This window comes from Stylophora pistillata, chromosome 3, assembly GCF_964205215.1.
Source record: "Stylophora pistillata chromosome 3, jaStyPist1.2, whole genome shotgun sequence".
In the NCBI taxonomy this organism is placed as follows: Eukaryota; Metazoa; Cnidaria; class Anthozoa; order Scleractinia; family Pocilloporidae; genus Stylophora; species Stylophora pistillata.
In genome coordinates, this window is record NC_142521.1 from 46,171,286 (window position 1) to 46,195,831 (window position 24,546).

The 24,546-nt window shown below is 38.3% G+C and overlaps 1 protein-coding gene and 1 long non-coding RNA gene across 2 annotated transcripts; both read left to right on the forward strand.

Annotated features, from left to right (window-relative positions):
- The first annotated feature begins 68 nt into the window (after nucleotides 1–68).
- LOC111341310 (vacuolar protein sorting-associated protein 18 homolog) lies at nucleotides 69–24,093 on the forward strand. Its single transcript, XM_088751904.1, has 31 exons — nucleotides 69–357; nucleotides 1,221–1,294; nucleotides 2,122–2,231; nucleotides 4,441–4,589; nucleotides 5,188–5,272; nucleotides 5,399–5,472; nucleotides 5,584–5,702; nucleotides 6,205–6,290; nucleotides 6,750–6,848; nucleotides 7,845–7,926; nucleotides 8,039–8,122; nucleotides 8,893–8,953; nucleotides 10,162–10,262; nucleotides 10,574–10,634; nucleotides 11,792–11,856; nucleotides 12,867–13,002; nucleotides 13,478–13,624; nucleotides 13,710–13,803; nucleotides 13,957–14,030; nucleotides 14,831–14,992; nucleotides 17,354–17,497; nucleotides 18,543–18,674; nucleotides 19,107–19,228; nucleotides 19,999–20,089; nucleotides 20,377–20,442; nucleotides 20,867–20,922; nucleotides 21,076–21,193; nucleotides 22,014–22,042; nucleotides 22,491–22,581; nucleotides 23,166–23,224; nucleotides 23,695–24,093. Exons 1-31 carry the CDS (start codon nucleotides 274–276, stop codon nucleotides 23,756–23,758), a joined length of 2,919 nt encoding a protein of 972 aa, XP_088608030.1. The 5' UTR covers nucleotides 69–273; the 3' UTR covers nucleotides 23,759–24,093.
- Nucleotides 2,238–3,154, forward strand: LOC148736427 (uncharacterized). The gene is made up of 3 exons (XR_015998364.1): nucleotides 2,238–2,516; nucleotides 3,017–3,064; nucleotides 3,138–3,154. It is a non-coding gene; the product is annotated as an uncharacterized LOC148736427 (long non-coding RNA).
- Nucleotides 24,094–24,546: the final 453 nt, after the last annotated feature.

A 24,546-nucleotide genomic window follows, 5' to 3' on the forward strand; every position in this document is an offset into this window, starting at 1 on the left:
TCGGGCTTTGCGCAGATGAGTTGACAAACTTTTCCTAACCAGGGTAGTAGGAGCTCAATGTTTGTAGTTCGGATCGATAAAAAGGCGAATGAAACTATTAACAAAGAAAAAAATTAATTTAAATGTTTAAGTGGAAAAAAAAAGGTATCACTTAGTTGGCATTTGAACACGACTTAAAGCCGTTTGAAGATTTTTGAGGGAGAGAAGACAAGTAAGACTAAACATAGCTGCATATCCCCTCCCTGGGAGATTTAGAGTGGAAACTTCGTCAAGATGGCGTCCATCCTTGATCAGTACATGCAAGCGTCTGCTGGAGAAAACTTGAACCCGTTTTTAGGACCAGACATAACAGAACCCGTAAGTGAAATGACAATTTTCCTCCTCCCTCAGGTATCAGGAGGAATAAAATATTCACACATTTATGTGTATTTCGAACCAAGGTTTGATTCGAATTCATGCGGCTCCAAACTTTAATGAGTTGCATCCTTTCACTTCAATTTTCAAAGCACTGAAAGATTCCATGTTGCCGTGTTCTGGTCAACTATGGACCTCAGATGACGTCATTATGAGGTCTTTCCTTTAATAGATCATAAATAAGAACCCATAGTAATGCATGTATGATTTATCTTATCCTATATTAAATTAATGTGTACCATAGGCTAGGTATCTGCTTTAAGAAAAGATTTCATGTTACTGTACATCTGTTCAGTAATAGATCATAAATCAATATCGCCTGCACAGCAGCTCTTTTGTGAAATGTATTTTTCAATAAACTTGAACGAGAACTATCTGGCTTTCACGATGCAGAGTCTTGGAGCAAGGCAATGTGATTTAGTCTGAGAATCGAGAGATTTTCTCGAGTCAGGGTCAGTCTATTGATCTGAGGAAACCTTCCTCCCTTTTTTCTTCTTAGTACAGACAGTGGTGGGATGAGATCTTACCCAAAAAACACTATCTGAATGTTAGAGTTTATTTGCTGTACTATTTAGTTTTATTGACTTACAGAAGGGAGCCCAAACTCCCATATAAAGTTTTATAATATTATCCTCTTGTGGAGAGTTTGTAATGTTATCCTCTCATTGAGAGCTTGGGCTCCCTGTGGTAAGAATCAATAAAAAAATGTGTGCATAATACTGAATTCAGGCTATCTTAAATGTTATTTTGGAAATAAATTTTAAATGGTATTCATCATGTTTGGCATCTCCATGCTTAAACAACAGATATCAACTGGATACGTGGAAGTTAGGAGTGAGGATGATGTTCCCATTTTTAAGCGACAGAAGGTGAACTTCAGGTGAATAGCTGTAGATAGTAGATTTCTTAGATGGCAAGCACTATATGATAAACATAAAAATTATAACAAAGTGTTCTGGTGTACTATGTAGTACAAGGAAAAATTCAAAAGTCTATTAGAGGGCTGAATTCCTCCCACTCCCCCTCCCCCCCCCCCCCATGAATTGCAACTGAAACCACGCTGTCTTCCTTTAAAACTAAGCTCAAATCTTTTTATTTTCGTAGGTTGAATCAGTTTTTTGATGGAGACAATGTCTGCACCTTTAAGTTAATCTGCCCTAAATGTTGTAAAGTTAATGACTTGTGTCCTCTATTTGTTCTTGCTTGTCTCAATATATTTTTTGTATTTTTTTTTCTCATTTCTTCTTAGTGGGTTGGGTTCATCCTAGTAATCTAAACTATATTTTTGGGGTTGGGTTTCCAGGGTGTAAAAACTCAGTAGGGGACTCAGAGTCCTATTGTTTCTACACCTACCTTATGGTAAATCTCTAAAAAAAAAAAAAAAAAAGAATGCACAATGGTTTTGGTACTCAGTCTACCAAGAAGAGCCCCCTTACACCCCCAGTGTTTGCCAGTCAAATCTGAAATTTACCAAAAAGTTTGACTTTTGTCCAATTAGTGGCTGTCATTTCCAGGCTCGTTCATGATACATTGACTAAGACACTATTGTGTGATAGCCAATGAAAAGCTTTGAATTACAATGAAACCATTATGGGTAGTAGACCAGTATTAAATAAATTTTATTATAATTCAAGTTCAGCCTTACCTTGCCAATCAGAGTAATTGTTATCCTACTGATTTATATACCTTGTGATGTGTTGTTTTCAGACCACCGAACAATATTGTGGATGTTGTTGTGTGTAACAATATTGTTGCCATGGTGTTGAGCAACAATGTGCTGATGCGACTGGACTTGACAAACCCAAGTGAAATAGATAGTAAGTGTGCCAAATTGAATGAAGAATTGAATGCCCTTATTTCAGATCTCTGAAGTCTCACAATTTTCTTGTGAGACTCGCGATTTTCAGTTCAATCTCACGGTCTCACGAGGAGACAGACAAATCTCACGATAAATAGAGGCGCAAGCTGAAAGGATAATTTTTTTGTATAATTTCATTTTTGGCTTGCTAGATGCTAGAAGTGAGTTTTTTGTGCCAATTCTGTGTAAGTCCATAACAAACCAAGCTGTTACGTTCTTCATCCATCAGTTTGCTGGAAACACTGTGAGTCGTCCATGACCATATATAGAACACCTGTTCCAAATTAGGTCATCATAACCAGTCTCTCGCATTTTGACACGACACATTATCAAAATGGCGGCAATTGATGAACCCGATGAATATGTGTTGTTAAGGTCCACACATGTTTTAAGTAAATTATGAGCAGGACAAAAAACAATTTCTCTTAATTTAAGAACCTCTGTTTACTTGGTTTTGTCTGCTGGTTGACCAATCTCCAGATTTTTACTGAAATCTCCAGATTTTTTTACATCAGTCTCCAGATTTTTGGTGTTTTGATGTTTTGAGGTTGAGAGGTCTGTTATTAAATTTTTATGTTCAAGCTTATAAGCAATCAGGTTATATATGAGTTCCCTTATAATTTTCATATATTGTCAAGTTGACAGTTGATGAGAGAAAATTACAGCCTGAAGTTGAATTTCTGCAAATTTTCATGTCTTCTTGGGTAAATTAACAGTGTTGCAATTAATGATTTACTTGCCTAGGGTTGTGCACTTGCCTTCAGGTGGAAAATGGTAGATTGCTCCCCTGAGGTATCAGAAAGTGATTTTAAGAAATTAATGATCTTGTTTGACTGTAACATGACTGTAACTCATATATTACTAGGTGTTGATATCACCAAGCGCGTGGATGACTCTGTTATAACATGACTGTAACTCGTATATTACTAGGTGTTGATATCACCAAGTGTGTGGATGAATCTGTTATAACATGACTGTAACTCGTATATTACTAGGTGTTGATATCACCAAGCGCGTGGATGACTCTGTTATAACATGACTGTAACTTATATGAGCACGATCCTTCGCAGTAAAGCACTATTTGAGCAATAGTGAAAATCAGACCTGAAAAAAATTTCAGGCCTGTACGGGATTCGAACCACTGACCTCTGCGATACTAGTGCAGCACTCTACCAATTGAGCTAACAAGCCAACTGGGAGCAGGCCATCAAATTAATTCGACATAAACCCGTAGATGATAAATCAAACAACAACAAACATATGAAACATATGTGTGAACTGCGGTTATGAGACGTATATGAGCACGATCCTTCGCAGTAAAGCACTATTTGAGCAATAGTGAAAATCAGACCTGATTTTCACTATTGCTCAAATAGTGCTTTACTGCGAAGGATCGTGCTCATATACGTCTCATGACCTGATTTTCACTATTGCTCAAATAGTGCTTTACTGTGAAGGATCGTGCTCATATACGTCTCATAACCGCAGTTCACACATGTTTCATATGTTTGTTGTTGTTTGATTTATCATCTACGGGTTTATGTCGAATTAATTTGATGGCCTGCTCCCAGTTGGCTTGTTAGCTCAATTGGTAGAGTGCTGCACTAGTATCGCAGAGGTCAGTGGTTTGAATCCCGTACAGGCCTGAAATTTTTTTCAGGTCTGATTTTCACTATTGCTCAAATAGTGCTTTACTGCGAAGGATCGTGCTCATATACGTCTCATAACCGCAGTTCACACATATGTTTCATATGTTTGTTGTTGTTTGATTTATCATCTACGGGTTTATGTCGAATTAATTTGATGGCCTGCTCCCAGTTTGCTTGTTAGCTGAATTGGTAGAGTGCTGCACTAGTATCGCAGAGGTCAGTGGTTCGAATCCCGTACAGGCCTGAAATTTTTTTTCAGGTCTGATTTTCACTATTGCTCAAATAGTGCTTTACTGCGAAGGATCGTGCTCATATACATCTCATAACCACAGTTCACACATATGTTTCATATGTTTGTTGTTGTATGACTGTAACTTGTATGTTACTAGGTGTTGATATCACCAAGCGCGTGGATGACTCTGTTATGACATGACTGTAACTCGTATATTACTAGGTGTTGATATCACCAAGCGCGTGGATGACTTTGTTATAACATGACTGTAACTCGTATCTTACTAGGTGTTGATATCACCAAGCGCGTGGATGACTCTGTTCATAGAATCTTCATGGATCCAACTGCCCGACATCTCATTGTCTGCATGAAGTCTCAAGAGTCATTTTATTTGGCCAGGAATTCCAAGAAACCTAAACCATTAGCAAAAATGAAGGTATGGCTGCATTGTGAGGTAGTGAGTCTATGTACTACTTTCAGAGAATTTAGTCACTAAAGGTCTAGAGAGAGAAAATGCATAGTCAACTATACTGTGACAATTCAGATAGCCCGTGAACAGGTTCTCCAATGGAGGATGGAGTAAAAAGGAATGCTGAGAGAAAAAGAGCCAGGAGGGGTTGGAGACTTGAAGTCAATTCCTTCTTGGTCATTCCAATGGAGGCCTGCTCAGGCTACGATCCAACCACCACATATACCCTCAGATGAGCAAGGATGTGGTGTCTAGCAGGGACAATAGGAACTGCATATGAGCATAGTACATGCAGATGGCCTCGATAACACAAAATTAATGAAATGAGGCAAAATTGGCTTGGGAGCTGTAAAATCTCCACAATTTCTTGTATGAGGTGATGCGACCTCACTAGTGTAATTACTAACTAAAGTGGGTACCTGGCTTACACCATCTTGGGTGAAAGGTGGCCTTCATGTTAAGCAGCATTAAAAGCAAATGAAAATTACTTAGAATTATCCTCAGGTCCACTGTCATTCAGACCAGTTTCTTACCTAAGTTATGGATATTTTAAATTTGTTCCTAGGGACATCTGATTAATGCCATTGCATGGAATAAGTCAAAATTGACAGAGAGTTCTACACAGACAATTCTTCTGGGGACAACCAAAGGTTTGTTTTGCAAGGAGGGATTTATATTAAGCAACATTTAGTAGTTTATTCATTTATGATTGATTGATTATTTTTCTGATTGGACTGTGGCCTTTATATTTTTCATTTCCTCATCAATTTTTTAAGGGCTGGTTTTTGAAACAGAGGTGGAGCCAGAAGAAAAGTTCTTTCAAGGTGGTTTGGAAAAATTTTGGAAGCAAGTGAGTCAGACTGTGGCAGTATTTCACTGTATATTATAATTAAAAATTATATAAAGAGAGCGATTGAAATTCATCTTTAAAAAACACAACAACAATCTTATGGTGTTTCAGCTGTACAATGTAAATTCACTTGGTGGTCCAGAGGAGTCAATTTATGGAATCATGTTTGAGAAGTTTCCGGTGTCACCAAAATCTGACAGGAAATACTTTGTTATGGTGTCAACATTGAGGTACTGCATGGCATTCAATTTTACATCTCCTTGTTAAGACATGTAAGAGCTTGGCTCGTGATGTATCTTTATATCCAGGGCTTCGAAATTTAAATGAAAAAGGGAAACAATATATACTTGAAATTGTCCAGTGGCTAAAGTGTTGCCAACTCTGAAGGAACACATTGGTGGGATTTCAGATTTTTACCAGCCCTTGTGTGGACTTTTTACTGGAAAGCATACACTAGGGAGTTCTGGGGTTCAAAACATGAGTTTGTTTGCTACTTCTCAGTGATATGGAAAAACTCTACTGGCTGGAATATCAGTTAATGTAAATAATTATTTCCATACATTTAAAGACTTGAGAAGCTGTTTAAATGACTTGTCAAGCAAGTTGTCAATAATCCTGGTAATACACTATGTCGTTGATTTCATTAGTGATGCATTCTAATCAAGCAGTTGTCATTGCATACAGCCGATCATTAGTGATGCATTCTAATCAAGCAGTTTTCTTTGCATACAGCCGCCTTTATCAGTTTATTGGTGATGTAACAGTTACAGACTCTCTGGATTTACAGCCTTTGTTTGCAGAATATGAGAACGACCCAGGTAATCATGATCTCTCTGCTTCTTATAGTAAGTTAAATTATACTCCTTTTTAAAACCTCCTGTCTTGTGGGGAAAGGAATTAATGCTTATTAATTAAAATTTCCCCCTCCTGTCTGTAAAGATCCCATCCTTTCAATATTCAACAAGCCAGTCACCTCAAAGTTTATTTCTCTTTTTGCTGTGCACATTCCTCTTCCTTCTCTTATTTGTTTTGTTCATTCAGTCAATAGTCAGTTATCCACCATTTTTCAATTGGATTGTTTGTTCTTTCTTTTGTTCCACTTGTTTACACATGCATATCTGTTTGTCAGCTGTCAGTGTTCCTTGCTACATCATATCCTTCCTTCCCTCGGTCAATTCTCATTTAATTTAAACATCCTACTATCATTATTTTCTATCAACCCTTCTTCTCCCTGATCCTCATTTACCTTGTTTTTTATTGTTTGATTTTTTTTTAAGCACCTTTCCTTGAGATGCCAGGTCATTTGGATTCTAGTGAATTAGCTCTATTTTACCCCAAGGTCAGAGGTCTGCCAAGTTCTTTTGCGTGGCTCACAGGTTTGTTCTCTTTACTCCCATTATTTTAATGACAAAGTAATTTGATTCCCCCTGTATTGTAAAGTATGACAATTATATTTCTAGGTGCCCAGATCAGACGTCTGGTATTATTGGGTCAATTTGCTACCATAACAGAGTCGCTACCACAAAACTCACCACCACTCATAGTGAAATCACCACCGATGGTGATTTGACTTAAACATTGTGTGTATCCTCTCATGTGAAACCTACATCAAATGAAAGCTTAGATGTAGTACAGTAGTAGTATACATCAACATTCTTTGTGCTTGAAACAAAGGGCTTTACCAAACAAAGAAAGGATGCCAAAGTCTGTTTGAGTAAGCTTAGCTGTATCTGTGTACAGTCATGTACTTTTAATTTTGTAATATACTTCAACCTCTTAGCATTTTTATGATTAAGTTTCAAACAATTTCATTCGTGTCAGCAGAAATCACTTGGTGAAAATCACTTGGCAAATATCACTCTGGTTTTGCTGTTTGCAAACTGCTCATAATCTACACGATATCAACATGTTTTATTGTGTTTAACAATCCATTATTGAGATGCTGCAGATTTCCTGTTTTGCAATATACCACTGCATCTTAGCTTTCATTTGATTTAAGTTTCACACATAGCCTTTCAGTCAAGTCGCCACCGGTGGCAGTTTCACTTTGAGTGGTGGCAAGCTTTGTGGTGGCAACCTTTGTGGTGGCAACCTTTGTGGTGGCAAGTTTGTTGTGGTGGCAAAATTGACCGTAAACCAGTCCTCTTGTTCGCCGGCATGCTGGCAAGCAAGAGTTAATTAATGCAATAAAAATCAATAACTTTTTCCATAAGCAGCTGGGGATAGTGTATCAGGTAGCTGTGTTGTAAGGGGAAACCCCAACACAAGAGCCTGTTTGCAGGCACAGATGGCAGTGAAAGGTCTTACAGGCAGCAGTAGCAGTAGACAACTATTATTGCAATCCCTGACTGTCTTATCTCTCCATCCTTTAGGGAGTGGTCTTTACTTTGGTAAACTAGACTTTAGTCCTCCTGAGTCTTGTGATAATATCACAGCAGAAACAAGATTATTACCGTATCCTTTTAGAACTGATCAATTAGATTTACATACACTCTATGTGATTTTGAACACTCAAAGCATACAATCATGAATTGAAAAAAAGCAAAACTTCTCAACTCAACATAAGATTTGAGTTGGTGGAAGGAAAGGGAACAACACCTCTATCCATTGGTCTGACAGGTTTCCATGCCCTTATGCTTTATAAAGACAGGTATGTACTTACATTGTATGAAACATTTGAACAATTGTATCCCATGGGTGTAACTGGGAGATGCCTTTATTTTGTTGTTGTTTTACTTTTTTTGGTCCTCTTGATCTTAGCGAGACCTTTTCTCTTTCAAAGAAAGGCTTGGCCTTTTAGTGAAAGGGAGATGCTTTGGGCAGTGCTCCAAGCTGTGACTGTTTTGGTCCCCAAGGCAAGTAATAAAAACTTTGGGGACTGAATTGGCTGTGAGAGTTGCCAATTTGGCAGCTGGTGAGCTCGGTCATGGAGCAATCTGTAACATTAAATTTTTATAACAATTATCAAGTGTTTATTGTCTATAAATAAAGATAGACCATATCTGCCTAAGTTATATTATGGCAACACAAACTTTTCTTTCCTGTTTTGTTTTTTTTTTTGTTGTTGTTTCTTCTGGCAGCAACAATTTTGTTTTGGGCAGCCATTTTTTTATTTAAGGTTACCAAAATTAATGCTTGGAGCCCTTCAAGGTTTCCTTGTTCTAGTACCAACCTACATACAGTGTGTTGTTCAACATACAAAACTTTAGGTACAACTACTGTACAGTACTTGTATGTTTTAAACCTGAGAAATTTAAGATGTTGAACATTAAATCTTTGTAAAAATGGGTCAAGTCGAAATAGGTTACCAGCCTTAGAGCTTATAGTATGTCATTCTGACTCACAAGACAGGGGCACTTTGTACTAAAGTGAATTAGCAATGCCTTAGTCATTTTTAAGTTACACTTTTGCCTTTACCAGGTTTGAAGCCGTATCACTTCTCAGTGAACAAGTTGTGTTTGAAGATCTGTTTCCAGCTCGGGTTGGTACTGCATTTTTACTTTGGACTTAGATTTGAAATTAGAGCATATGAGAGAAAAAACACAGCATGATTAAACAAACTCCTGACCAATGTTTTACAATAAAACTACAGAAAAGCATGGTCATCAAGTTTTGGAAGTGTGAATTTATTCTAAGTTCAAAATCTGCTGGAAAGGTTTGGGCAAACTTTGTGGAAGGTGTAGAATATTTTACAATCAAACCAGGTGAAGTGTACCCCTGAAGATAACATTTAATTAATTTAAATGAATGAATGAATAATTTTGTTTTGATTATTGAACCTGCTGGTCATTTCAAGAATGCAAAATTGGATTGATTTTATGGATATTAAACTTGACAGGTCTATTATTTTGAAAAGGAGAGGTCATTGTTGAAATCAGAAGCCAATTTCTGATTTGAACAATGATCTGCGCCATTTCAAAACCAATATGGCTATTAGAAAAAATCCGAGCCCCAGATTTCATCTTTAATGTGGCTATTGGGTTTGATATTCAAATAATCAATGCATTATTGTATTGCTTGAAACAGTAAAGGTAAACAATCATTGGCTGATGGATTGGTCGATCTTACCAAGGCATATAGTGTCGGCCGATGCGTTGGTAGTGTGTGGGTGGTGTGTTGGTAGTATGTGGGTGGTGTGTTGGTAGTGTGTTGGCCAATGTATTGGCCAATGCTTTGGCTGATGCATCTGTAGGATCGAATTCTTTACCTTTACCCATGAAACCACTAGTGAATTCAATATTGAAATAATTATGTAGGTCATTGAATGTAATCTTGTGAGGTATGCCTCACTTGGTTTGACTTTAACTGCATGATGAGTTCAAAGACTTGCTTGTAATCTGAAAAAAACAGAATGGCATCCACTTGATAACCTGGCAGCCAACTTTTTCTTATTTGCCTTCCCAGAGCTCAACACTAACTTTTCAACTTACCAGCCAAGTGGCTTAAGTGACTTCTTAGATTTTACGGCAATTTCAGTTTGTTTACAAGCCAAACTGGCTGGTGGACATCGAAAACCATCAGCCAAAACTGAATTTCGACTATTCTGTGGCTAGTTGGCTACCATTAGTGTCGAGCCTCGCATCCACTCTAAAACTTATTGACAGCACTGCACCTTGATGTTGATGTTGGACATAAATTGATGAAAAACAGCCAGCTGTAATGTTACTGTGATTGTTGATTACTTCTTAGTTTGGTGCAATGAGAGGACTGTGTGTTGATACAGTAAAGAAGACTTTGTGGATTTTTGCAGATTCTGCTATTTTTCAGTATCATGTTACAAGGGAGAGCAGGTAACAATGAATTACCACAACAACCATTTTTACTTATCATTGGTTAAAATTATTTTAACTTAAATCTCTCTTGTCACACCTTGACCCTTTCAGTTTCAAGATTTCATTAATAATTCTTCTTACTGTCTGCTATACAAATCTTATAAAGTTAGTTTGGAGAATTTGGTATTGGATCAATTAATTATCTCTAATTGATATTAATTTTTTCTTTATTCTCATCACATGTCTGCTCAATATTGTACCATTATTGTGAGGAGAAATTCTATCTTGGTCACTGATGGGAGTGGAACGGTTGATTTTTTTATTTGCAGGGATGTTTGGAAAATGTACCTGGAAAGAGGGGAATTTGAGTTGGCCAAGGAGTATTGTAGGGTAATGTTAAACATAGTATTGGGGATTCAAGTACTGTTTTATCTTTTGTCGTTGTTCAATGTTGGGCAACTTGTGCTCAGACATTCTGATAGGATAGTGTTCTTGTCACATGTCAAGACTTGAGAGTACATTTAAAACTGAGCCCAGTGCTGTATAGAATGTGGAAGTATGTTATTTGGTTTTATCAACTAAGTTGAAATTGTAAGTTGACTACCGTAAGGAGTTGAATAGCTGATGTTTTGAGCATTAGCACTTCATCAGAGCAAATGGAGGAATTGTGAATTGTCTGTGTGGATATTTACACACAACCCACAATTCCTCTATTCGCTCTGATGAAATGCTAATGCTCGAAATGTCAGCTATTCAACTCTTTATGGTGACCAATTTAAAATTTCAACTTAGTTGATATTACCAAATTACCTTGTTACCCCCACAGACGCAACACCACAGTTTCATTAGAAACTTACCCCCTTTATTCATTTGTGAAAGTGTTTTAGTTGAGGACAGAAGTTAGTCTAATTTTTTGGAACAGATTGAATAAGTATATGTTTATTCACAGGTAGCCCAAGCTCTCTATGTGAACCACACAAAGAACATAATATGGCATATCGATTTATAAGGATTTGTATGGGATATTCTACTAGATATCAATGGAGGTAGTTAAAAGTGAAAAATAATATTCAATAAAAATGGCTTACCTTATTCCATACGTGTGTTGTTTGTTCCTGGTGTCGTTATTTTACCAATTTAACTTGATTTAAGCGATTTTTTTTAATCCTGGTTTTCTCTTCTTAAAGAGAAGAGAAAGAAGAGAAAACCAGGATAAAAAAAAATCGCTTAAATCAAGTTAAATTGTATGGAATAAGGTAAGCCATTTTTATTGAATACTTTTCACTTTTAACTACCTCCATTGATATCTAGTAAAATATTCCATACAAATCCTTATAAATCGATATGCCATATTGTGTTCCTTGTGTGGTTCATATATAGAGCTTGGGCTACCCGTGGTTTATTTTGTTTTTATAAATTTACAAATCACCCCCTTGCAATTTTTACCTTAAATTAATTTATAATACATTATAACAAATTGATGGTAAAAGACTTTTACATGCAGTTCTTAAGACAGCATACATTGAATTGGTTGCTTCTACTACCAGGACAATCCAGCAAATTTGGATAAAGTTCTAACTAAACAAGCCGACGAACTATTTGAAAGCAAGAAGTAAGGACAGCTTATTTAAGGACTTGCTTCTTTTTCTTGTCATTATATTGTAGCTGCTCAGTTCATTAGGAAAATGCAAGAAAAAATCAAGAAAAAACTTCACTTTGCCATATAAACTGACATTATTTTCTTTAGTAAAGTCACCATAAAACCGCCGTTTTGTATTCTGCTCTCGTCAACTTAATCATTAGGTCCCAGATCTACTTACCAGTACCACAATTTCCCAGACTCTGCATAAATATCCACAGTATATTTCAATCATTAGATTCTCGCTTGACAATCTCGTGAGCCACACCAGCCAGCATGCGTGAACCCTCATTATTAGTATTAATAGCGCTACATAACGCTCGCTAATGATTTGACACGAGCTGATGAGAGGTTTGCTGGAGATCTGGAACTAGACCTTAACAGACCTCTTTCCGGCGCGAGTTGTTGAAGGCTGCATCCTTTCCCGCGGGCAAAGAAGCGCGGTGCTGAAGCGGTAATCATGAGGGCTTACTCGTAGCTGACGATTTTGTACACAAATGTCAATTAAAACATAATGAATGCATCGTCTGATTGGCCAATTCAGTTTCTAAGCGGATGCCTTGTCAGGTTCTAGAGCCCGATGTACATGTACCTAGTTATGTCATAAAAAAACAACAGAACGCATTTTTCCGCGCTCTAGAATGTGATAGGGCCACTTGGGATGATGGGAGAACATCACGTGTTCTCCCAACATCCCGCGTGGCTTTATCACGTTAAAGAGCCTGGAAAAATGTGTTATTGCTTAAATAAAAAAAATGGTTAGTTATCTAATATAAATTGATAAATTCTGAATACCAATTATTGTGATGATATTAATACTGGAGCTATACTAAAGGTTTCTACTGAGCTTTAACAAAAGATTTCTTGTATCTACCTTGTATGATGAGTGATGTAGGGTTATTGTTTAATTCTTTGAATAGTGAAATGTCCGAGTGACTAATGGGCAGATCGTATTCTTAATGATTGTTTTGTGTTTTATTTAGTTACGCCATTGCTGCCAAGTGCTACGCCCAAACTCAAGTATCATTTGAGGAAGTTGCCTTAAAGTTTATTCAAGTGGAGGAGAGCCAGGCACTCAGGATGTTTCTTTTAAAAAAGCTGGAGAGTATAAAACACCAGGTGAAATTAAATTAGTGACTGAGTTCATTACAGGTCTTGGTTAATGATTCAAAGGTAATGAGTGTTGTGTGGTACCAGAATGGTTGCAGTACTTTCGTTCAATTAAAAAGCTTCTAATTGAAAACGAACTGTAGCTACAGATGGGATAGTACGAAACTACTGTTACGGTAGGCGATACTAGAGTATAGTTGCACCTCTCTGATACGTTTATAGAGGATTCAGAGGGTAACTGGAGGCAACGCCCCAATACGAATGTGTCCCTTGTAGTAAAACAAGTCCTTCCCACCTTTACCAGTTCGTTTCCCGAATCTTTGAACCCGTTTCCTTACAGCAGAATGTATCCTGTGGATCGTAATACGTTTCGCCAAGAGTGAGAAGAGAGAAGTGGTTATAAGATTGGTTTTCCCTTTTTTTTTAAACTATATTTTCTGTTCTGTATGGTTCTGTGTTTGATCTTGTGTTGTGTGTTGTGAAGGACAAGACGCAAATGACCATGCTGATAATGTGGCTGATCGAGCTGTATTTGAACGACCTGGGAAGTTTAAGGGGAAAGGAACCAAAACCCAAATATGAAAGCGTACAGGAAGAATTCAGGAAGTTCCTTGCACAAACCAAAGTCAAGGTGGGTGAAAAGGAAGCATTTTAGTTGAATGAAACAAACGCAGCTTGTAAATTGAATTATGAATCCTATTTTTTACTTTTTTCAGACATGTTTAGATCAGAACAGGAAGACAGCTTACGATTTGATCACTAGTCATGGAGATGTGGAGAACTTGATATTTTTTGCCGTGTTGATGCAAGGTACACTTCTTTTTAGATGTCAACTGAACACTGATTTACGGTGGCTGCAACCGATGTTTAAACATTCCCATTAACGGAGAAATTTAACAAGAAAGAAATGAAATGCAGATGGAATTTTTCCATTAATTGTGATTTTTGGTGTTTTTTTTATAGATTTTGAGCATGTTATCAGTCATCATATTCAGCAGGATGATTTTATGGCTGCACTGAATGTCCTCACTAAACAGGTTGGAAAACTGCTATGTTGACCAGAGCAATTTTAACTGGATCCACTATTTAAAAAACAGGTTGTGTTAAAACCTGCAATGCTAACATCTTATAAGGGAGTTATTGTAATTTCGCTCAACCATCATGTTTGGTTTCGCACTTAACTCCTGGTGAAATCTTGTTTCTTTTCCCCGTTGCATGGAGAACTGGTGGCCGTCAATTTTGCGAGGAAGAACCGAGAGTTTCCTTGTGAAATTTAGTTTAATTCATCCTTGTAATGATAACTCGCATTTTGCCTTTTGAGTATCAACTTTAATCGTGAAACTCAACTCTTATTCGACTCGAAACCTCGTGTTACATTCCCTATTTGAACTCGTGGTGCACATGATCGAACTCGTGTTACGCGTAGGTGTGAGGCAGCTTCAACAATCCTGAAGGCATTGTGGTAATTTACGACACATGCAACTGTACATGGTTAAGTAGAAGGCTCTTCACGTATTCCAAAGCGAACAGAAATGTTTATGTGTGTGTGCATGTGCGTGTGCGTGTGTATGTGTGCGTGTGCTTGTGCGTGTGCGTGTGCGTGTGCGTGTGCGTGTGTGTGTGTTATTTTTTATCTTAGCAGTTAGCTAATTGCCTTGGCAACCATTTAAACTTTCTCTTCAGTGTGTCATTTGGAAATAGCTGTTGTTAGATGCAAACTCCCCGAGATGAAACAGAATAAATCTCTAGAGCTTTAGTATGGAAAAAAAGGAAGTACAAGGGTGATGACGTATCTTCTCACTCCACATGAATTTGATAATTTTTTCCTGTTCTGTAGCCAGCAGATACAGATCTCTATTACAAGTTCTCGCCTGTGCTAATGCAGCACATTCCACAGCAAACTGTCAATGCCTGGATTGAACAGAGAAAGAAGAAGCTGGATCCACGCCGACTGATTCCTGCGTTGGTTCACTATCACCAAGAAGGAAAGCCCACTCAGGTATTAATTGGATACGGTGTCAGGTTATTTAGTGAAGTTCTCCAATTTCGGTGGTGAACCGGAACTAAGATTTTGCCGTGGCTTACCTTAAGTCCAAGGAATGAAAAAGGTCATCGAAACCTTTCTTGGATGTATTCTATAGGAAAATTCATCACCTGACTCGTGAATTCCGCTTAAATTGCACTTGAAAACTGATATCGCCCGCATCGCTTCGCGATCCATGTGATATCGGTTTTTGCGTGCATTTTAACACGGAATTCCCTCGTCAAGTAATGAAATTTCCTATAGAATCGCAGCATTGAATAGAAGTAAGATAAAAAGAAAACGGCAATAATAATATTTGTTTTTATCCTGAGCACGAAACAAGAGATGCGAAACAATATCACTCAGCCTCGTTTTCAACTCGCAATTCCGCGCTAAATACCTCGCTTCATTAACCAATCAGAATGCGAAATTTTATTCAGTTATGCGATTCTATTCAAAATCCTTTTTCTCTTTCTGAAAATGGGTAAAAAAATCGTGACACTTAACTCTTTCAATCACGTTCAATTAATCAACAAGACAAAAAATAACCTAAAGAACCATGTGAAGGTGTAGTCTAATCGTCCGGGTGAGTGTAGTCCTGAGAAGGACTGTTGTCGGTGGTAGTGACTGACGTTTCGACAACCTGTGCGGAAGTCATCATCAGAGTCAAGTGAATGATCGTTGTCAGTAGAATGTTCTTATTCCAGTTCGTGTGAAATGATCGGTTGGTTTTGCCGTGATGTTATTGGCTGTAAGACTCAAGTGACGTAAGTCGGTCGTGATTGGTCTGTTTCGATCTGTCGGTAAAGTTAGGTCGTTCTTTTTTGGTCGTTTGCGATGTTTATGTCGTGAATGAGTCGTTTGTATGGAGCGGGTAGTTGTTGACATCTGTTTAGGGGAGTCTGTTCTAAGTTAGTAAACCAGCTTTCCAGAGTCAGTCGTTGAAAATAGCCAGTGCTGTAGGTTAGGCATTGCGCAGAGTCCCAGTCAATGTTGTGGTTGGTAAGTCGATGGTGTTCAGCAATGTGATTGCTGACATCACCTTTCCTCGTCGCCCGTCTGTGTTCAGTCAGTCTTGTTGTGAGGTTTCTGCCAGTCTCACCGATGTAGGAGGCCTGGCAGTCGGAACAATTGATCTTATAAATCGTTCCCTGTCTGTTCCTCGGTTCGTCTTTGTCTTTAACGTTGGTTAGTAACTGACGTAGTGTGGTGATGGGTTTGTGGGCGACGCGGATATTGAAGGGTAGTAAGATGCGGGAGATGTTTTCAGACATGCCTTTTATGTTCGGTATGGTTGCTGTAGTCGTAGGGGTTGCGGTGTCGTTTGTTTCGGTAGTGGTAGTGGGTCGGTGAGTGTTTCGTCGGATGAAGTCGTTGTTGTAGTTGTTCTTCGTAAAAACACGGTGAAGGTATTTGTTCTCGTCGGATAAGCTGTCTGTCCATCACCACACTACGTCAGTTACTAACCAACGTTAAAGACAAAGACGAACCGAGGAACAGGCAGGGAACGATTTATAAGATCAATTGTTCCGACTGCCAGGCCTCCTACATCGGTGAGACTGGCAGAAACCTCACAACAAGACTGACTGAACACAGACGGGCGACGAGGAAAGGTGATGTCAGCAATCACATTGCTGAACACCATCGACTTACCAACCACAACATTGACTGGGACTCTGCGCAATGCCTAACCTACAGCACTGACTATTTTCAACGACTGACTCTGGAAAGCTGGTTTACTAACTTAGAATAGACTCCCCTAAACAGATGTCAACAACTACCCGCTCCATACAAACGACTCATTCACGACATAAACATCGCAAACGACCAAAAAAGAACGATCTAACTTTATTGACAGATCGAAACAGACCAATCACGACCGACTTACGTCACTTGAGTCTTACAGCCAATAACATCACGGCAAAACCAACCGATCATTTCACACGAACTGGAATAAGAACATTCTACTGACAACGATCATTCACTTGACTCTGATGATGACTTCCGCACAGGTTGTCGAAACGTCAGTCACTACCACCGACAACAGTCCTTCTCAGGACTACACTCACCCGGACGATCAGACTACACCTTCACATGTTACCCCCGGGTTCAAACCATTTACTGCACTAAAGAACCACGTACGTGAATATTGAAGTGACTTTTAAACAATCCTTTTGAAAGGACTGAGGTTTTGACAAACGTTCTTGGTAGAGGAATGTGTCTAATCCCAGTTTTAAGGATTTCCGGTAACTTTATCATGTTGTGGCTAGGTGGGTTGTCGTAAGCCAGCGATCTTTAGATTTTTGATGTTTGTTCACCCCGTTGTTTTTGACACAGACCAAGGAGGCCATCCGCTACCTGGAGTTCTGCATAGACAGACTCGGAAACAGGGACCAGGCTATCCATAATTATCTGCTGTCACTGTACATTGAACAAGAAGATGATGAGTCATTATTACGATACCTGCTACAGCAAGGACAGGTACAAAAAATTTCCATGGGGCTATTTTGCTCATTTTGCACCTGCTCCAAGTAAGCTGCAGTCTTTGTCGTTCGTATGGACGATAAAATTTTCTTCTACATGCATCCTACCCCTCGCCATTCCTTTAAAATGCTAACTGAACACTATTATGTAACAAGTTTGCATTGTGCTGTGAGTCAACGTTGTCGTATATGCCAAAATCTGGGGATAAGCTGTTTCATTATTCAAATGTGCTTCGTAGAGTGCAAATAATCCGCGAGAGGAATACAAACTGAATATCCGTATGATACACGATCCTCGCAGTAGAGAGCGCTATTTATGCAATAGCGAAAATCAGGCCTGTACGGGATTCGAACCACTGACCTCTGCGATACTAGTGCAGCGCTCTACCAATTGAGCTAACAAGCCAACTGGGGGCAGGCCGTTAAGTTGATTCGTAGTAAACCCGTGATAATAAATCAGATACGATGAATATATGAAGTTCATATATTTTGAACTGCGGTTATAGATACGTATGATGCACGATCCTCGCAGTAGAGAGCGCTATTTATGCAATAGCGAAAATCAGACCTGAAAAAAATCAGGCCTGTACGGGATTCGAACCACTGACCTCTACGATACTAGTGCAGCGCTCTACCAATTGAGCTAACAAGCCAACTGGGAGCAGGCCGTTAAGTTGATTCGTAATAAACCCGTAATGATAAATCAGATACGATGAATATATGAAGTTCATATATTTTGAACTGCGGTTATAGATACGTATGATGCACGATCCTCGCCGTAGAGAGCGCTATTTATGCAATAGCGAAAATCAGACCTGAAAAAAAATGAGGCCTGTACGGGATTCGAACCACTGACCTCTGCGATACTAGTGCAGCGCTCTACCAATTGAGCTGAATATCACCCTTCAGCTATTTTTATTGATGCCTGAGTAATCATTCTCAACCATTTTTTTATCGAATTTGTTTACTTGTTTGTCTGTTATGTTTTTTATGTTTTTGTTCAGTTACGCTTAAGCCGATTATAATGATTCCTGTCTCTCCAGGATTCTGAAGAAGTTTGTTATGACATGAAGTACGCCTTGAGACTCTGTTCAGAACATGACAAACAGGAAGCTTGTGTGCACATCTACAGTACCATGGGACTCTTTGAAGAAGCTGTTGATTTGTCGTTAAAGGTGAGTACATGTAAAATCTAATAATTTCTTACTCGTTCTCTACACAAGACGCTTTGATCCTTCAATTCCCTGGGAGTTACTAGCATCTAATTTCTGTTCATACTGATGTTGTGTAAAGGGTCAATTCATCTGAACCGCGTTGTTCAAAGCTGGGTTGAGATAACCCAGGGTTAGCGTGAAATTTGATTTCAGATCTCAAAGCTTTAGAGAAAGTTCAGTTTAATTCCATTTATCTACAATTTGATGATTGAATGCTCTAACAAGAGTTGGGAAAATCATCTCAAAACGGCCTTTGAACAGAGAAATACAAAAACTGAGATTAAAATTTAACCCTGGGTTAGCGCTAATCGGCCTTCGGACAACAGTGCCCTGGTACGTAGGGACCATTAAGAGCTCACTCTTATTTGCGATTTTTGTGTTTTTGTTTTTGAGGTCGATGTAGATCTCGCCAAGATTCAAGCGCAGAAGCCCTCGGAGGATGACGAGGTGTTAAGGAAAAAACTCTGGCTTAGAATTGCTCGGCATGTGGTGGAAGAAGAAGGAGATGTGAAAAAGTAAATGTACAGTACATTACACGTAAACTACACGTATTTCCAGAAATGCTGTAACGAAAATGGCAGGGTTTTTTCTAGGATTTGGTCAGCAACCTTGAGGAAATTTCGTCAGAATCGCCACTTTTTACAAAATTTTCGCGCATTTCGTCAAATCTGTCAAAGTCGTCAACAAAATTTTTCAAATCTGACGCTTTCGTTATTGCATACATTTCTGAACGTATCTCACTAATTACAGTAAAGTGGCCTACCTGATTATCGTGTTGGAATTTTCATGGGTAGTAAGCACCTGTACTCTTCTTTCTTTTTTCTTTCGTCCTTACTGGAATCTTCCTGAAAAAAAAAAAAATAAAGCACATTATGTTGTATGTGGTTTCATTGATATGCTGCTATAGAGAAATGTCTTTGCATCGCGTCTTAACAAGCTTGTTTGATTTTTCTTTAAGTACCTAATTGTCTTTATGACATTTGCCTTTCTTCTTATTGGTTTCTTTCATAACTTTGCTTTTGGTCTTTGGACGTGTTATTAAAAATTCCATTTTGACAGTCTGAAAATAGAACACAGTGATGGCTTGATTCAGGTCAATACTTTGTGAGACTTGTAGCTATTCCTGCTGATAGTGAGAACACTATTGATGCCGATATTGGCGCTTCCTGGGCAATTTGATGAAGTATTTGTGTTGTTTGAATCACAAAATTGATGGTTTATGTCTGATTCCCATGCTCATGTTAGAATTGTTGTTTGCTTTTTTTTTTTTTTTTTTTTTTTGTAGGGCAATGGAGTTTTTGAACCAAAGTGAACTTTTAAAAATTGAAGACATCCTTCCATTTTTCCAGGATTTTGTTACCATTGATCATTTCAAGGTTAGACTTCTCACTAGTAATACGGTGGTTCTACTTAAAATGCTCGAAATAACGCTTTGCTTCTAGGGAGACCCCCTTCCGTTTAGACATACCCTTCTAATTCCGAAAAATATTGTTCTGTACGAGAAGTTTTAATTATATATAATTTTTTTTTTCTATGAAGTTTATTCGTTATTATTGTTGTTGTTTTTTGTTAACTTTGGTGGCAAAAACATTTCCTTTTTTGCGATATTCCTTGTTCAAAGAATGATGTAGTTCTCGTACTTAAAACTTATTTTTCATTTTAGGATGCTATTTGCTCGTCACTTCATGAGTACAATCAACACATCGAAGAACTAAAAAGCGAAATGCAAGTAAGTGAGATAATTATTCCTGTTAATTGATCAAACGCCTTCTGTAATTGTTCTGTTGTTAATGGTTCAACCATGAAAACGTGACGATGGAAAAATGATGCATCACAGAAAGAAGGGTTTCAATAACATTTTCCATAAACGGCTGCCGCGGACGTCCTTGACGTCTGTGCTTGAAAAGAGGTCGTAAGGCGTAACCGAAACTCAAGTGCTTGGTTGCAGGCTAAATGGACAGCTGTGAGGGGTCTTAAGGCGGCAGTAGACTGGCTTTTATTGAAACCCCTATGGAAAGATATTATCTTGTGGCTTGTGTTCATAGAAACTTTAAATCTCCCTTGCATAGCGTCCCGGGGTTATTGAGGGTTTTGATGTTATTCTGATTGCGCACTTCTTAGTAAAACAGTGTCAATTATTTTTCTTTTATTAGGAAGCTACAGAAAGCGCTAGAACCATACGAGGAGACATCCATGAAATGAGAAATAAGTGAGTTAAATTAATGTAGTGCATGTAGTAGCCATAAAAAATGTTACGGGGGTTTTTAATCTATTAACTTTTTCATTAGGGGCTCTGTCGGTGGTATTGCCATTGATATAGATTTTGACCTATTTTTTCTTTCTTTTTCACGAATCATTTCAGATACAGTATTGTGCCAGCTCAGGAGAAGTGTTCGATCTGTTTATATCCACTGCTTACAAGAGGCTTTTATGTGTTTCCCTGCCATCACGCCTTCCATTCAGATTGTCTAAAGAACGAGGTGTGCATTTGATCTTTCAATACATACTTAAGAGCAATTTTTATCGTGGTGTCGAAAGTAGTCCAGGATTGCCTTGGCTTTGCTTTACTTTGGTCTGTGATTGTTCTCGAAAACTCGCGCCATGCTTTAAACTAATCAGACGCCAAGCAAAAACCAAAACAGACAACAGCGCGGGAAAACGCGGCCGGCCAATCGTGACTTTGTTGCTAGCGTTTTCCCGCGCTTTTGGTAGTTCGTCGTTTCTACTTTGAGTCCTTATTGGCTGTTGATGACGCATACCTTTGTTATGATTGGCTGTTGTGATAACTTTGGTTTTAGTTTTACGGCAGTCATTTGAAAACTGCGCCAATCAGGAATTCGCGTTAATTTTAAGTGCGCTAATTTTTGTTAGCCTCTGCCTCGCGAGCTTGATCCACCATTTTTACCCAAGATTCTCTTTACAGTTCTGACGTTATTGGTAACTGAACCGGACAACTGAACTTTTTATAATCTCCAGTAAAGCTGGTATTTTACACGATATAAAGAGCGCTTGAAGTGGTTTGGATCTGTCCCTTGTGAACTTCCATGGACGTTGTCTACATTAGTATTGCACACTAATCGTTAAGATAAATTTGTTGCTGTTAATTCTGAGGAAACATTCAATGGCTGATCAGTACTTCCTGAGGTGAACTTGAGTGGCATCCTATGCTAGGGAAATAACCAGATTTGTAGATGCATCAATTTGTGACAACATAGATGTAGCTATCAACATTACTTGCCCTTAGATATTATCCTTTATTTTGTGTTAATGATGCTATCTGACTTTCACCTCTTGTTGCAGATTTTACCATATCTTAAAGAAAAACAGAGGTACGAGAATTTTCGCTCACAGGACATATGCGAAACTTAGTTATATATTTCGTCTCATAATTTTTTCTTTACCCCCTGCCGATTCTAAAATGTGTAGAGATTCTCTTTCCCCAAGAGCTCCTAGACAAAAAGCAGAGCATGCGCACATATGGTCGCCAGAGGAGCAGAGATCACATGACTAAATTGACGTCTGTTTTTTCCAAAGACACCATCTTGAGTTATTCACAGTGCACCTCAAAAAAGGCGTTTTGAAATTTCTCTCTTTGGGAAAAGCTTTTTTAGTGTAGAGAGCAGTCCGAACTGGAGAAGAAATGGTAAATTTACTTATGTGATCAGATTAGAGAGTGTATATAGATATCCTTAAAATATCATCATACAACAAGTTTATTTGTCACCCCCTCCAAGATTTGCTCGTTAAGGTAAAGACACCTGTTTATACCACTTTCAGGGCAAAGGTCCAAGAACTATTTAACCAGCTCTATGCGACGTCAAGAACTGATTCCTCCTCAGTTTCATCGACTTCACGAGAATCTCTCAAGGTATTTTGAAATTGTTACAGTCATTCTAAAGTGCTTTGCGTTCAGTCGTGAGGGCACCTTGCAATCAGTGAGTTATGTAAGCCAGTCACTGATAAGATCTCAAAATAAATTCGCATTTCTCCTTTGTGTCGGTCAGAATACTCTTAATTACTCTTTAATTTTTTTCTTTAAAAAAAAGCCCGGAAAATGCGTTCTATTGCTTAAATAACTCATTCGTCTCTCATGGGTTGTGAAAGATTTAAATGAAAGCGACTCTTGACATACCTACAAACCAATTAGAAAAGATCACTGAGACCTAGCAAGTTATCGGTGCATGGCGTTGGAAAACTCGTTGCTGGTTGTGACACTAATGTGATTTCCTTGTCAGTAGTGCAAGCACCGCTGAAGCTTTATTCATTTTTAACATTAATGCTGGAATGAAAAACAAACTAAAGAGCAAAAACAGGGACAAGAATCAAACCAAACAAAACAGAGAAAAAAAAACCTTTATATTTCTGGAAAACGTAATAGAGTGAATTTGCTCCGTTACCTCGAAGACTTAAAATCGTAGAAAATTGCCGTTTGATGTTTTCACTTTTTCCCAGAATGAGCTGGATGACCTGATGGCATCTGAATGTATTTACTGTGGAGAAATTATGATAAGGTAAGAACATTATATAATTCGTAGGTAGTTTTTGTTGTCTTTTTGTTTTGTTTTGTTTTGTTTTTTGTTGTGAAATCCATGAAGAGGTAACTTACTTAAAGTCAGATCATTTTTCACTCTAAACAACCTAGTTATTAAGGTATCTCAAGGTGTAAAACCGCGTATATCTACCAGCGAAGTCCACGCTACTGTTAGAACTTCGCGACAGCAGATGGAGCCAGTGTAGAAAATTATCCGAGACTACCTTGGTTTTACGTTACGTCCCTCTGTAACGTAAAACGAAAACCAGTCGTGAATGGGTACACCCGCATTTTCCAGCATTTTTTGTGGTTGTCCTGTTTTGAATTTGAGTTACCCCTGGGTAATGACGACGGCAACCTTTGTTTTGATATGTTGTTGTGATAGCTTTTGTTGTGGTTACCTCAGTTAAAACTCCTACAACACTAACTTCATTTTCATGTCTTTCTTAGATCTGTGGATGAACCCTTCATCTCACCAGATGAATATGAAAGTGTTCTGGAGAGCTGGCAGTGATTTATATCTAAAGAATTATTTGTGGGAGATCTTATTCTTGAGTAGAAATGATTTCACCCAATCTCCTTACCCGCTGTTATTACATGGGCGTATCTGACATATCATCATGTGAAATGAGGACGTGATAGCGCGAGATTCGCGCGAGAAATCTTGCGAGAAGTTGTGCGAGAATCGTGCAGAAACCTTTCGTCAAAACTTTGAGTTGCCATTGCTCAACAATCCTTTACTTGAGTAGGGCGAGGATAGGAATTATGAATCGGATGAAAAGGAATTTAGTCAAAGACAAGATGTTTCGTAACACAATTTAGACAAAATAAAAATTAATTTCTTAGAAAGATGTGGAATTATTTGGTCAAATGCTTGGAACAAGCGTGCCGGCAATACAATTTGAGTCCTAGAGCTAACATTTTTCAATTGCTGGTCAGAACTACTTTCGTTTTTAAGCAAGGATGTTTCCTATCACCTCGTCAAATCGAAGCCCATCCATTGTTTTACCCCCACCCTGAGAAATCTACATTTTTAAGAATGCCATCAATACCCCGTTGGGAAGCTTTTTGACCCTTTGACCTTTAACCCTTTCACTCCCATGATCTTTTGAGTAATTCTTCCCACAGTGTGCTGTACAGTTCTTGTGTGACTTTGGAGAATTTTGAATTGGATCAACTAATAATCCACTGGTTGATATTTACCTTCATTTTCATCACTTGTTGGCCTGCTATTGTAAGGAGAAATTCTGTCTTGGTCACTCATGGGAGTTAAAATTAAGAGTGACCAGCATCTAGTTTCTT